The 14503-nt window shown below is 56.1% G+C and overlaps 2 protein-coding genes across 7 annotated transcripts; both read right to left on the reverse strand.

The window, feature by feature from the left end:
• Positions 1-1774: 1774 nt before the first annotated feature.
• On the reverse strand, positions 1775-5124 carry SLC35B2 (solute carrier family 35 member B2). Of its 5 annotated transcripts, none has more exons than XM_081518974.1 (4): positions 5023-5124; positions 4294-4490; positions 3965-4115; positions 1775-3262 (listed from the first exon to the last, which is right to left on the reverse strand). In XM_081518974.1, exon 4 carries the CDS (start codon positions 3221-3223, stop codon positions 2324-2326), a length of 900 nt encoding a protein of 299 aa, XP_081375100.1. In that variant the 5' UTR covers positions 3224-3262; positions 3965-4115; positions 4294-4490; positions 5023-5124; the 3' UTR covers positions 1775-2323. The 5 variants fall into 5 exon arrangements, with proteins under 5 accessions (XP_081375100.1, XP_081375098.1, XP_081375099.1 ...); XM_081518972.1 differs by having other exon boundaries at positions 3965-4119; XM_081518973.1 differs by having other exon boundaries at positions 3965-4119; positions 4874-5117.
• A 929-nt stretch (positions 5125-6053) lies between these two features.
• Positions 6054-13592, reverse strand: NFKBIE (NFKB inhibitor epsilon). Of its 2 annotated transcripts, none has more exons than XM_081518979.1 (6): positions 12978-13592; positions 10544-10646; positions 9582-9804; positions 8047-8135; positions 7760-7936; positions 6054-7050 (listed from the first exon to the last, which is right to left on the reverse strand). In XM_081518979.1, exons 1-6 carry the CDS (start codon positions 13343-13345, stop codon positions 6985-6987), a joined length of 1026 nt encoding a protein of 341 aa, XP_081375105.1. In that variant the 5' UTR covers positions 13346-13592; the 3' UTR covers positions 6054-6984. The 2 variants fall into 2 exon arrangements, with proteins under 2 accessions (XP_081375105.1, XP_081375103.1); XM_081518977.1 differs by having other exon boundaries at positions 7697-7936.
• Positions 13593-14503: the final 911 nt, after the last annotated feature.

Consider the following 14503-nt stretch of genomic DNA (forward strand, 5'->3'; position numbering starts at 1 on the left):
TGTCCACTCAGTTTTGTCTGACTCTTGAGACCCCTGTGGACTGTACAGACCATGGAATTCTCAAGGCCAGAATACTGGAGTGGGTAGCCGTTCCCTTCTCCAGGGGATCTTCCCAACACAGGTCTCCTGCATTGCATGCAGATTCTTTATCAGCTGAGCCACCAGGGAAGCCTAATTATGGTACATAGGAAGACATTAAAACAGTCACCAGTAAGTATAGAAGTCATAAAAACAAAATGAGACAGTCAAAGTGGGAGAAAATAATTGCAAATGAGGCAAGGGACATAGGTTAAATTTCCAAAATAGCTCGTTCAACTTGATCCAGTCAAAAAAGGGACAAAGAACTAAATAGACTTTTAAGACAGGCGGCCAATAGACACATGAAAAGATGTTCAAGATGCTAACTTGAGAAATGTAAAACAAAATTATGTACTACAACACGTGTCAGAATGGCCATCTTGAAAAGCTGCAATAATGTGCTGGAGAGGGTGTGGAGAAAAGGGAGCTGCTTTGTGCTATGGGTGGGACTGGATTCTGTTGGTCCAAAGTTGGTGCAGCCAGTGGAAAATGAGGTTCCCCAGAAAACTAAAAATGGCAATCCCACTCCTGGACATAACATCCAGAGAAAACTTGCAAATAAAAAACCTACACCCCTGTGTTCACAGCAGCACTACTGACCGTAGTCAAGAGTGGACACATGGTCATTGATGGGTGAAGGAAGATGTACACATTCAGTGAAACACCACTTGGCCATTAAAAATGAAGTGATGCTGCTGCTAAGTCGCTTCAGTTGTGTCGGACTCTGCAACCCCATAGACGGCAGCCCACCAGGCTCCGCTGTCCCTAGGATTCTCCAGGCAAGAATACTGGATGCAACTGGAGGTTATACTAATAGGGGAGACAAATACCACTTGATAACCACCTATGGGATATATGTGGAAAATATAACATGAATCTGAATCAAATCATGAGCAGACTGGTGGTTGAGAGGGTGGTAAGAGTGGGGAGTTGGGGTCAGCAGGCCTAAGTTTTCCTATGTAGAAGTCCTACAGAGAACTGTATTCAGTATCCTATTATAAACCATAATGGAAAAAAAATACTGTAAAATCACTGCTGTACAGCAGAAATTGATGTGAATTAGCTACAATTTCTAAAAAATAATGATAACCACTGAAAGTAAGTGGTATAGTGGTTAAAGAACCCACCTACCTGCCAATGCAGGAGACAGTAAGAAACTTAGATCCAATCCCTGGGTCAGGAAGATCCCCTGGAGAAGGGAATGGCAACCCACTCCAGTATTGTTGCTTGGAGAAGTACACGGACAGAGGAACCTGACAGGCTATGGTCCATAGGGTCATAAAGAGTTGAACACAACTGAAGCGACTTAGCACATAACACTTTTAGAAGTCCCCTTCCTAAGTAGCATATACAAAGGATCTTCCACTCAAAATTTGAGTTTACTGTGGTAGTACAAAAAGCATACATTCAGTACTTTTTGAGTTTTGATCTCTTCCTGGGCTGACAGTATGAGGTACCTTCACTGGTGGTGCTGAGCACTGAGCTGCAGTTTCCAGTCAGCCACCAGGCCACAAATAAGGACAAAGAAATGGTACATGTTAACAACCACTTTTTTTTCCACTTTCAGTATTTACACAAGTTAACCATTTGACACTTGTAAAACAGCAATTGTAGGCTGTTCTGAGCTAATGGAAGTTTTAGGTATCTGAAGTTGAAAGTTTGTACTTAGTCAACCAAAACACAGGACCAAGCCCACTGCAGCAATTTAATTTAATAAAATAAAATCATAAGAGCAAAAGTTATATTTCCAAAGTACCAAAACCTGCAACTGGTTCACAGGGCAGAGCCTAGGGATCCAGGAGCAGGGGGACTGGTGGTGCTGGGCGGGATTCCCAACCCCTCGCCCAGCACAGCACCATCGTTCACTCTCTCCTGGGAAAGCAGCATTGGGAGCCTGCAACATTTGTGCTTCTCTCACCAGAGTAAGAAATGCATGTCTCGGAGTCTGAAAGGGTAGTAGTCACTAGCAGAGCCTCCAGGGCAAGACTTTGGGGAACTGGAGAAGGGAGGGGCTTCGGTCCACCTTCTCAGTCCCCCACCGTTCTCTCCACCCTGGGGAGAATCCTGCCCACTGGAGGCTGGGTGACTTAAGGCAACGGGGAAAGCTGCCTCCTGGGCTCCCTGCCCCCTGCTGCAGCACTGGTAGAGAAACCTGCATTTTGCCCTGCAGCCAGCTGCCTCCGAGAAGCGACAGTAGGAGAGAAAAACTGGTACAGTGAGCGTGTCCTAGTCATCCCTTGGGCCCTTAAACCTTCTGCACAGATGACTCGACTGGCATGGCCTTCTTTCCCCGCTGCTTTAGGCGGCCCCGGGCATAGACCCGGAGCAGGAGGGCAGCAAAGACCACAGCCACTCCCAGGCCCCCCACCACAGTTACAGTGTGGCCGTAGAGGAGGCAGGAAAGGAGGATGGCAAAGGCCTGGCGGAGGGTCATGATGATGGTGAAGACGGCAGCCCCAAACTGCCCGATGGTGTAGAAGATGAAGAGTTGGCCACATGCAGAGCAGATGGACAGCAGCAGGGTGTGTGCTGCGAACTCGCTGTGTCGCCCCATGAAGCGGATGCCCTCCAGGAGGGCCCCCTGCTCTAGCAGGGAGCCCACTGTGAAGAGGCAGGAGAAGAGGTTGACCCCAAACATCATCTGCACCGACGACATCTTATAGGCGAACAGGGCGTCTTGCCAGTTGGAGGTGAAGCTGTCGAAGGCAATGTAGCCTGCCAACAGGATGAGGCCCGAGAGCGTGGTGGCTGGGGAGCTGTGGGGCTCTGGTCCACTGGACAGCAGGAACATGCTGACCCCGATGGAAATGAGGCCAGCCGTCAGATATTCCCAGTGCTCATAGCTGCGCCGAGACACCAATTTTCCCATCAGCATAACGGGGATCACCTTGGAGGCCTTGGCCAGCACCTGGGTGGGGAAGCTGACGAACTTGAGAGCTTCGTATTGGCACCAGCTGCTGAGCACATTTGATAGGCTGGCAAAGGAGTACCGGTACATGGGTGCCCCATGCCGGGGCTGCTTGCATAAGATGCAGTAGACGCCAGCCACCATCAGGGCCAGGATGCGGTTCATGAGCACCAGGAACTGAGAGTCCGAGAAGCGCTCGCCTGGCGATGTGGCTGTGGCCCCGTAGCTGCGGGTCATCACTCTTTCCTGCAGCACTCCCCACGTCAGATAAGATACCTTCATGGGGCAGGGCAGAGACAGCGGAGAAGATACGCAAGAGGAGGAAACAGCAGGCAGGCGCCAAAGCATCCTGACAACATCCTCCTTTCTCAGAATGATGTTGAAAATGATTAAGATGGACAGCATAACTCTCTGTAGTAACTACAAGTTACTTGCCTCTTCTCTCCCAAACCTGGACTCACCTTGTTGAGAATCAAGTGTGAGGAAAACACAATGACTAATGCTTTAAGACTGACCAGACCCTGTCTGTCCCCACAGTAGGGTATATCAGAGCTGACTCCATCCCAAATATTTTCTTCTCTATTTCCAACCAATTCCGGGGGGTCTAAGATGAAGATTGGACACCCTTGAGTCCAACTTAGCATACAAGGTGGAAACAGAAGTGCCCGCTCCAACATGCCATGGGGTCAGCGTCTCAGTGTCCCTCTCACATGCAGTAGTGGGGGAAGGCTGAAAATTTTATCAGTCCATTTATGGTATATGAGACACCTCATTACAAAAGAAAGGGAGAAATCACAGAGGGTAGAGAAAGGAGGAAAGAAAAGACAGTGTTTCCTCCAACCACCCCTAAGATGATGGTATGCCTCTGGGAGGAGAACACACAACACAGCCACCAGCAAACTGTTGGGACTGGTGGGGTGAGAGCTCTGGCTCCTCGGGGGCCCCAGCCAGGGAAAGCGGCAGAGCCCACCTACCTACCTGGAGCCCGGAGGCACAGAACAGCAGCTTCAGGGCCTGCCAAGTGGGACTGGTCTCTGCTGGCTCTGCCCGCGCAGCCAGGGGAACTTCATCCGGGGCCTTGGGCTCATTGCCAAAGACACAAGTTTTCACCAGGGGGAAGCAGAGACCCCTACCTGGAGAAAGTACACAAGGTGAAACCCAAACTTTCCCCTAGCACTTCATCTTCCCCACTGCTGCCAGCCCGCCCTGCCTCGCTTGCCAAAGCACATCCCCTTTGCACTGATGGCCAACTCTCCGTAATTTTTAATCTAGACCAAGCACACTTCCCCCACCCTTTCCCCACACACCTGTTTCCAGGTAGTTCTTCCGTCTGAAGTACTGCACTAGCAGGTAGCCAGGTACCATAAAGCTTGCATAGCCAGCCGCGTTCACCAAAAAGCGGAAGAACCAGAGCTGAGTCCACGACTCCGGAGGAGCTTCGGGGTTCTTCTCCCCACTTGCCCCCAGGGAGGGGAGCGCAGCCAGCACCACCACTGCCCACCACCTGCGGGCACCGCGGGCAGAAAGAGAGTACAACTCCTCACCTTCTGGGCCCTCCAGAGGGGACGACACTGGAGAAGGGCCCGGAGCCTCCTCCCCGCCCCCCTCAGCTGCAGCCCCGCACGGACAAAGAGCCTCTCTCTCCTGGGGGGCGGGGGGCGGGCGGCGCGGGCCAGGCTGGGCTCCCTCCGTCCCCAAGAGCGGACCCGCCCCGCCGGGCACACAGGTTCCCTCTGTTCCCTCTAGAGCCCGCCGGCCGCTCCGGTTAGAGGCGCGGCGCCCCCCGACCCCGCCCTCGGGGCTCCCGAAGCTACAGGGTCCCTCCCGCGACTTCTCTCCCGACCCTCCTGGAGACCCCGAGAGCATAAGGCGACGGCGCGTCCCCACCCGCGCCGGCTCCGGGCGGCGCTAGGCCGGCCACCCGCCCGGGAGCTGGGACCCTGCCCGGCCCCCCGCGCGCGCGGAGGAGCGGCGGTCACGTGTCGCGGAGCTCGGTCACGTGGGATCGCCGCTCCCCCCCAACTCCCAGCCCCCACCTGGGGTCCATGGTCCCGGCTGCGTGGGGCGGAGGGGGGGCCGGGGACTGCGGGGCCCCGGGCCGCGCGCTCCCTCCGCTCCCACTGTGGCCTCCAGGAGCCGCCGGCCAGCGGAAGTGCAACGCTCTTCCCGCCTCCCTCCCGCGGCCCCCCCTCCGCCCCTGGCCGCGACCACGCAGCGCCCCGGGCCGCCGCCGGGCCATAGCGCCCCCTCGCGGCTCGGCGGGAGACGCGGCTCGGCGCGCGGGAGCCCGGCTGCTGCGGCGCTGGGGAAGCGGGTTCCAGCCCGGTGCCGCCTCCGCTTCGTCATCGTCCGCAGCCCTGTCCATTGGCCTGGAGGTGGCGGTGACCACTGCCGTCCTAGGGACGCGGATATGGAGGTTCTGCATTCCAAGTATATCCCCGTTATATTACCGTTTTAACATCCCCCTTGTGTTACCGCTTCCCCGTTTTCTGGCAGGAAGATGTCTACTTGCTTTGGGGGCTTGGGCCGGCAGTTCTGTCCCCCCCACCCCCATGACCTTTGAGGATCTGCATGACCTGTCCCTCGTGTACCTCGCCCACTCACCCATTCCCTGCAGATTCCTACTGGTCTGCTCCCGGTTCTTCTAATTCACCAAAAAACCTTTCCCCAGGGAAGCTCTCCCCTGTCTCCTCCTGAAGCTTCCCAGGTGGCTCAGTGGTAAAGAATCCACCTGCCAATGCAAGTCGAGACACAGCAGGTTCGATCCCTGGCTCAGGAAGATCCCCTGGAGGAGGAAATGGCAACCCACTCCAGCATTCTTGCCTGGAGAATCCCATGGAAAGGAGCCTGGTGGGCTACAGTCCATGGGGTCACAAAGAGTCTGGCAGGACTGAGCAACTGAGGACGTGTCCCCTACTCAGGCCTCCCCTGACCACCAAGTATGGCCCTCCACCCAGTCCACTGTTCTCCCTCCCACGAGCTTTTCCTTCCATTGCAACTTGCAATTACATATTTAGATGTTTCTGATTTTAATATGTGTCTCACTCACTAGACTATAATCTCTAAATGGTCAGAAACTGTACTGCTTTATTCCCCAAATTCTATCACAGCATAGGCCTAATAGATGCCTCAAACATATGTGGAATGAGAGAAAAAACCATACAAAGCCACACTCCCTCGTGTACTCTTCACAGGTTAGCTCTTCTCCCCAGGCTCTTCCAGGGCCGTGATGAGGCCTCCCACTTGCGTCTTCTCACTCCTCTTTCTCTTCCTCCATCCTCTGCATTTCCACAGAAAGGGCAAGAGTCTGGGCTGGACAGAGAGGCCTAAGGACCATCAGCCTCCCTACCCTCCCTGGCAAGGCCTTACACTGCTCAAGTACCAATTTCCTTCTCTCTGCCTTCACCACGAGGTCACAGGACAGGTCTGTCTAGAAATCCGCAGTGCACACAGGCACGCACACACACGCAAAACGACTGGGGGTGCGGGTGGGAGTTAAAAGTCTCTGCCAGTTTTAGTGTCATGTTATTGAAACTTCCCTTTCCCCAGAAGTTCAGGGCCTTTTATGTGAAGTCTTTAAGCAACAGTGTTTCAGAGTCCTCTTTGGCAGAGAGCTGGAACCCTTCTGGGGCCTTGCTCACTCACAGTTCAGTATCTCTCCTCATTTGGGAGAGTCCATGTTGTCTTAACTGGTTGGCAGCTTCAGGCTGACCCCATGTGGGAAGAGATGAGAGCCCTGCCATCTTTGACAGAGGCCAACAGGCTTCGCCCACGCTGCCTGGGGCTTTGAGGAATCTTCTATCCACTCTGAAGCTCTTCCTTCCAGACTGGCTCTCTCACTTGGGATGGTTCCTCTCAGCTCAGGACTGTGCTGGCCCCAAGCTCTGGCCTTAGCAGTTCCCAGGACATATGGCCTGGGCCCAGACCGCAGCAGCTGTGGCTCCAGCTTCCAGATGGGAAGAGGGGGAGCGTCCGGGGTCCAAGAGCCTGTCCCGGCTTCAGTCAGCACAGAGCAGTGGCTTCCCGGAGATCTTCAGGTCGTCGAAGGGCAACAGGGCAAAGGGCTGAGGAAAGGAATGGAGAGAAGCAAGATTAGGGCCCGTGGACAGTGGCGGTGGTGGGGGAAGGGAGCAAGGCGACCCATTAGGCCCTTTCCTCCCCACCAAGTGATCACTGAAGGACATCAGGGAGCAAATCTTCCTACTAATCCCCAAAACTGGTCCCTCAGGGCAACTGGGGCCTGTTTTTGCTTTCATTTTAGGAGCGGGGGGTGTTGGGAGAGGGCACTCACAAAACATTTTGAATTTTTTCTTACATCAAATATTTAAAAATGAGAAAGATTCTACACAAAATCTACATTTCATCTGTCTTAAAAAAAATTCCAAGATCTGGAAATACTGGGTCTGTCTTCCTCCACTGCAAGAATCTGCTGAAGCTGAGTAGAGCGAGTGACCCTCAGACAAAAGACCGTTGGGTTTCCCGCAGGCCCCAGCACCTGGCCATCTTACACCCAGCCGCTTCAGCTGCATGGCTCCTGCAGGAGTCCCAAGTTCGGGCCCCGGGTCCTGAGAACACAGGCTGAGAGAGTGGCAGAGTTGTGGATTACAACCCCAGGCTCCTAACTCCTTGGCCCTTTCAGCTGTGATAGCTCCTGTCTCCACTAGGGATGCGGGAGGCCCTGGACAGCAGAGCTGAGTGTCTGCCTCTTACATCCTCAGCCAGGTCCTGGGGCGTCTCATCCTCCACGTTGCGCAGCAGGGAGTCGGCACCTGCCTCGCACAGGGTGGACGAGATGCTGCTGAGGCCTCGACCTGCCGCCAGGTGCAGGGGCGTGCATCCGTTGAGCATGCGGGCGTCCACCCGGGCCCCTGCTTGGAGGAGGAATTGCACCAGACCCCGCTCCTGGGTCTCCACGGCCAGGTGCAGCGCTGTCTTCCCACTCGTGCCCTCCTGGGGGGAAGAAGGACGTCAGCCAAGGCCCTCCGAGGAGGCATGCCTCTAAGAAGGGGGGCCCCATGCCTGGGCCCTGGGCCTGGCAGCTCTCCAATGGGCGACCTCACCTGCACGTCAATGTCAGCTCCATTCTGAAGCAGCAGTTCCATGAGTGGCCGGTTCCTCTGCAGGGTGGCGATGTGGAGACAGGCCAGACCTGAGATGGGGTGGGGATGGGGTGACGGTAGGGGCTGCATATGCCAGCTCGCTCTCCCTTTCTTCAGGGACCTCCCTTACCCTTCAGCCCCAAGGGACCCCCCCCGCCCCGTCCCTGCCTTCTCAGTGCCTCTGATCACAAGACTGTTAAAACACAAACACAAAAAACCCCTCAAAAGTCTGGGGGGAAAAGAACTCAAAGTTTCCACCTTTTCAGTCATGTTATTGAAACTTTCACGCTTCGGGAGTCAGGTTGCTGAGTGACACCCCCCATACACACACCCTCCCCCACCACATACTGCCCTCCCCTGTCCGCGCACACACACACACAGTCTTTTTGTAAAACTCTACCTGCCTCCAGGCCCCTTCTAAAAGTCACCTTCCTCAGAGCTCTAGGGATCCTCAGGCCCCCAGCCCCTTCCTATGGGCCTCCTCCTCCCATAAGCCCCCCTAGTCTTTGTGCTAGCTCCTTGCTGGCCTGGGTGCCCCTCTTCTTAGAGAACCCGATGAAAATTCACATCCTTCATCTCTTTCAAGTCCCTGCTCAAATGTCCTGCTCCATGAGGGTCTCCCTGACCACTCTGTTTCAAACTCCCATCAAGCCCCACCCCCCCACTTCAGTCCCCTCACCTGGCTCTCCCATCTCCACAGCAGTGACTGCCTATTAACCTGCCAGAGAACTCACTTCTTATATGTTTATTGTTTGCCTCCGACATTCTCCTGTTTTAGTCACAGACGCAGGTCTGGCTCCTACAATAATGTCTGGTACAGAGAAAGTTCTCAGTACATTTTTGTTGAATGAATTAATGAGTTCATCTAATCTCTGTCAAACTGAATATCTTTTTTCTTTTTTTAATAATTTTATTTATTGATTTGTTTTTGGCTGTGCTGGGGTCTTCGTTGCTGCGCGGGCTTTTCTCCAGTTGTGGTGAACAGGGGTTACTCTGCTAGTTACAGAGCTACGGCTTCTTATGGTGGTGGCTTCTCTTGTTGCGGAGCACAGGCTCTAGTGCACACGGACTTCAGTAGTTGTGGCGCATGAGCTCAACAGTTGCAGTTCCCAGGCTCTAAAGCACAGTCTCAGTAGTTGTTGCCCTTGGGCTTAGTTGCTCCGCAACATATGGGATCTTCCTGGATCAGGGATTGAACCCATGTCTCCTGCACTGGCAGGTGGATTCTTTACCACTGAGCCACTAGGGAAGCCCCCCATACTGTATATCTTGAGGGCAAAGTTGAGCTCTCTGCTTAGCATATAATAGGTTCTCCATACATTCTAACCAGAATCCATTCATTCATTCACTCATTCATTCAACAAAGGTATTCTGAGTACCTGTGTGCTTAGAACTGGAGATGCATCAATAGACAAGCTGTGGCCCTCCCTTCCCTGAGAGTGGGGTCCCTATCTCCTGTCCCCTCCTCCTCCCATGGGCCCTGAGGCCACCTGTACCTTGCCAGTTTTGCAGCTGGAGGTCCAAGGAGTGAGGTGGTCCTCTGCCTGGCTCTGGCTGCCCCTCCAGTAGGCAGCGGGCACAGGCCACGTGTTGGCGCTGGCAGGCCACATGCAGGGCTGTGTCGCCATGTCGGTCCTGCAGCACCCGGCTGGCCCCCTTCAGCACCAGGGCCCGAACTGCACCTGGCTGGTCCAGATGTACAGCCAGATGGAGTGCTGTCTGCAGGCACAAAGAGAGAGTCACAGGGTGGCTGCAACGTGCTGCAACCTCTGGAACCTGCTGGGGTGGGCACAGGAATTGCCAGAAGCCAGCCCCTTCTTTGAGGACTGCTTATAAAGGCTATGGCCCTGGTCTTCCTTCTGTTATATCCCATCAAACTCTCGGGGCCCCAATTCTGGAGGTAGGGTAAGGCTAGTGGCCCTCTGCTATTCTTTCAGTCCCCTTAGCGCTGTCCCCCCTCCACCCCCGGAGAAAGGACAGAGCCGGGGCAGGGAGGGACAGGGCGTGATGGTGGGAGCAGAATCTAGCTTCTCATCCTCTGGGGAGGCCTGTTATCCTAGGTGAGGGGCTGAGGTCTCAGGGGGAGGCAACAGAGGCATCAGGCAGGCTCTGCCCAGCACACTCCTCCTTGAATGCTCCCTGCAGACATCATGTCCTGTACTAACACCTTCCCTGGCTGCTTCCCACAGACCTTGGTTCCCACAGCAGCTGGCATGTGTCTCTATCACAACTCTTGTCACCGTGCTGTGTCATTAGGTGTTGACACGAGTCCTCTAGCCCAGGCTCGAGCACCTTGTGGGCAGAGTCTGTTTCCTACTTGTCTCTCCGTCCTCAGCTTCTTGCCTAGTGTCTGGCATATGGTTCCCTGAGGGAGCAGCTGAAGGATGCTGTGTGGTGGCTGGGGATGGCTGCTGGGGCAGACATAGGTATCTGGGCTCAGCCCACCATCTCCACCCACCTGGTAAAGGTTGTTCTGAATGTCCAAGACTTCCTGGGGCAGCAGAGCCAGGCAATACAGCAACACGGTGGGGGCCTCGTGAATCACTGCCAGGTGGATCAGCCTGGGAGGCAGAGGCAAGGTTTGGGGTCAGGGCTCAGGCCAGACAGAGTGGGCTAGGGTTCTGGGGTTAGAAGGAACACATCAATATCTAAGTTGCCACCCGGAGGGTAGGTGCAGGAAGTGAGAGTTTGGGCCAGGAAGTGAGGGTTGCTGCGGGAAGCCAGGATCCTGAGGGTGGAAGCTCCAAGTTCCCATCTCTGGCCTTTGGGAGGGCCTTGGCTGAGTGAGAATGTGGGCAGGGTGCTGACGGGACAAGGTCCTTCCTGTCCACCCGGCCCACACCCCGTTCCCCGCTGGCCCCCTGGGGCCCCCACCAGGCAGCTGCAGCTCAAAGCCAAACTGAAAGCCGCTGGGGTAGCACAGAGGTGGTTTCCAGGGCTGGGCTCCCCACCTCTGCCCCCCTCAATGGGGAGGGCAGAGAGGGCAGGGGTGGGGTCACTCTCTGTCCCCTCATGAACACCTCCCAAAAGAGAGGAGACAGAAGCTCTTGGAAGAGGAGTCCTGCTGCCCTCCACGGGACAGCGAGAGGACCATTCTTCAGACAGCAGCGCCGGGCCGGGGCCTGACCTGGGGCCCCACTCCTGTGTGTGCCTCTGAGGGGAGGACTGTGCAGTGCAGAAAATGTGTGCTTGGTGTGAGGGATAAAGAGCCTTAACCTGGGGCGGCCAGGAGGGGAAGTTCCAGCCCTGGGGTTTCCCCACATCAGGTGGGGAAAATGAAAGCCAGAGCCAGAGGGTCTAGGCTGGGGAGGGCAGCTGCTGGGGCATTCGTCAGGGGGAAGCCTGGCTGAAAGGCCCATCTGGGCTGGGGAGGGGGCTGCTTGGGGCAGGAGTGGGGCGGGCTTTGGTGGCTGGCGAGGCCCAGGAGAGAGTGACGGAGGGAGGGAGGGAGGAACCGCGCTGGAAATCCCCTCGGCCAGGGCCTGCTCTCTGGTCACATTCCTGCAGCCACCTCCCTCTCTCCCTCAGTCTCCCTCCTCCCACTTCCTCTTCCCATTTCCATATGTCCACAGCCCAGACACCTCGGGAGGGAAGCAAGCGCCCTCCCCTCTCAAGACCCTCCTCTGGGGGGTCTTGACACCTCTCCTCCCGCCCCCCGCCCCCTGTCCCCAGCCAGGTCTAGATTCCACATCTGTCTGTCTCTAACTAGGGGCGATTAAAGCTGGGGCTGGGAGGCTAAGCAAGGGGGCAGGGCAGAAGCCTCCACTCCCTGGGTCAAAGGTCAACCACAGGTATTCTGCACAGAGCCCGCACAATCTTGGTTGTGGGCCTGAGGGCTGGTGATCTCTGGGCACAGAGGACAAAAAGGCCTAGGATCATCCAGTGGGTCCAGAGTCTGTCTCTGTCAGAGGCCACCCAGGACCTTTGCATTTCCAAAAAAGCAGGTCACGACAGATAGCTCCTGCCTCCTCATCCCTGTTCATTCCAGCATCCCAGAGCTGGGACCCCAGACCCCCTTCCACTCTGTTTTCCATCCCCAAATCCCAGCCACCCCTTCTCTCGTCGGGCTTTTCTTCCTGAGAGGTGAATCCTCACCTGGCCAGCCCCTACCACACAACTGCCTCTTACTTCAACTGCCCCTCTGACTTCCCCCCCCCCACCCCTGCCCCAGCCAAGTCTCCACCAAGCTCCACCTGGGCCCGGGGAGGAAGGATGAAATGAAGGGGTCACACAGGACAGTGAGGGGGATTTGTAGGGCTCAGGAGGTGGAGAGTGTCGGTAAGGCTGACTCTAGCCCTCACTTCCCCTTTCTCATCAGAGGAGGAAGTTAGCTGGGGTAGCCAGCTGCCTATCTGTCTGGCTCACTTACTCTGCAGGCCAGCCTCAGCCACGGACCCCTGGCAGCACCTCTGGCCCTAGCTTCCTGGGCCCACTGGCAGCCTGTAACTGGCCCCTCTTGTTCTTTGAGACAGGGCATTCTGAGGTCAGAGCCCGGGAATCCCAGATATTAAGCAAACAAGGATGCCCTGTCCTCCAGCGAGAAAACAAAACAAAACAAAACTGGGCTGGTCAGGGGAATTTTCTCTTCCCCGGGATGGGTTACTGGTAGATTTCCAAGATGCTAGCTGGGGTTCCAGGTGCCTGGTAAGGGCCCTGCCAAAAGGTGGGGCAGACAGACGATGCCAGGTCCTCTGGACTGAGTCTGGTTACAGCTCAAAAGTGGGTTGAGAGTTCAGTTTGAAAGAGAGAGTGGGGACCGCCCCTTCCAGAGCTGGTGCCTTTAGGGATCCTCACATAGGGAATGCCCAGCCTGTTGAGGCTCCTGGGGAACGGCCCGAGTTAGCATCGGGAGGGAGGAAGGGGTCCTCTCTTAGCCTACCCCCCATACTCACGTGTCTCCGTCCTCGGAAATGTACGTGAGTGCTTCCAGCTGCTGAGGGCTCAGCGCCCCGGCGGCGGGGAGCGGTGAGTCTGGAACTGCGTCCTCGGTCCCGGGGTCCCCCGACAAGGACAGGGGCTCGGTCAGTGATGAGGAGCCGTAGGTAGAGTCAGCCCGCTCCCCGTCCGTGTCTTCCTTCTCCCCCGGCTCCTTGGCGGTTCCCGGAGGATGAGTCCAGGGCTGGGGGCCCCCGCCGTCTGAGGGCCCCGAGGCTGGGCGCGGGGTGGACTCGGGCAGGGAGCGCAGGGAGCGCAGAGACTCGATGCCCGAGTCATACTGGCTCTCATCGGTCTCGTCCGGCCCCTTCCGCGCCTCCGACATCCCCGCGGCGCCGGCCCGCCAGGCCCGGTCCCAGCAGGATCCGACTTCTAGCCGCCTTTCCGGGTTGCAGGTCCGCCTCACAGAGCGGGTGCGGGACCCGAAATGGCCTCCTTCCCGGGCTGCGGGGGGTGTCTGAGGGGGTCGGCGAGAAGCGTGGACGAGGTTCGGAGCGCCGGCGGGGTCCGCGACAGCCGCTACTCGGGGCAGCTGGGCAGCCCAGTCAGACTCCCTCGCTCGCCCCGCCCTCAGGCCCCGCCCCCGGCAGGCGCCGCGCTTCCGGACGGAGGCCCCGCCCTTCGGAATCCCCCTTACCCCGCCCTCTGCATTGGCTCCGAGTCAGGGGTTCCCCGGTCCTGACTCACTCTTGCGTTAACTCACCCATTCATTCATTCATCCAACCGTCCATTCATTCACTCTTTCCTTCATTCCATGTATTAATTCCATGCATTCTTTCTTTCTTTCCTTCACTTCCTCTGTTTTCTTCATTCATTTTCCCATTCATTCATTCTTCCGTTTGTTTTAAGAGGAATATATGTTAATCGTCCGCACAAGCTGGGCGTCTTCTGAGGAAGGCACGTGGGAGGTGGGACGGGGAAGCGTTGCTACCTGTCCCCTGCCCACTACTCTCAATTTCTCTTGCTTTTCCCGGAGACAAAGGGGACACCCATGTCTTTAAAGGAGTTCTCCCTTTGGGTTCTGGATACAGTCTCCTGTGTCAGTTTTTCAGATCACATAGAATTGGACATGAGGATGTGCTTTTCGCAAGTGGTTTTTCTATTGAAAAGACTGTGGTCTAAAAGAGCAGAGTGGTCATTCCTCACAGGGATAAAATACTGGTCTCAGGCAGTAACAGCATCTGGTTGGGAAAGTGTAGTTCCTCATGGCGGGACCAGGATGGGGAGGCCCCAGACATTCTGGGCAGCACTCTGCTGACCTCCTCTTGGCGGCCTCAGCCCTAGTACCAGCACATCTTTTCCCCTTCCCCATCCCTACTTTCCCTGGGAGGCTGTAGGCAAATCCTACCCACGTGGTGAGCCCCAAATCAGCTGCCCAAGATTTATCCCCTACCCCAAGTTCCAGAAATGCTCTTAGAGAAATCACTCCCAAGAAAACATCTCCCTTTCCCAACTCTGGCTTTGAAGGAAGGAAGCTGGGGTG

Source organism: Giraffa tippelskirchi, chromosome 8 (assembly GCF_054371585.1).
Source record: "Giraffa tippelskirchi isolate mGirTip1 chromosome 8, T2T-mGirTip1v1.2.pri, whole genome shotgun sequence".
NCBI lineage: Eukaryota > Metazoa > Chordata > Mammalia > Artiodactyla > Giraffidae > Giraffa > Giraffa tippelskirchi.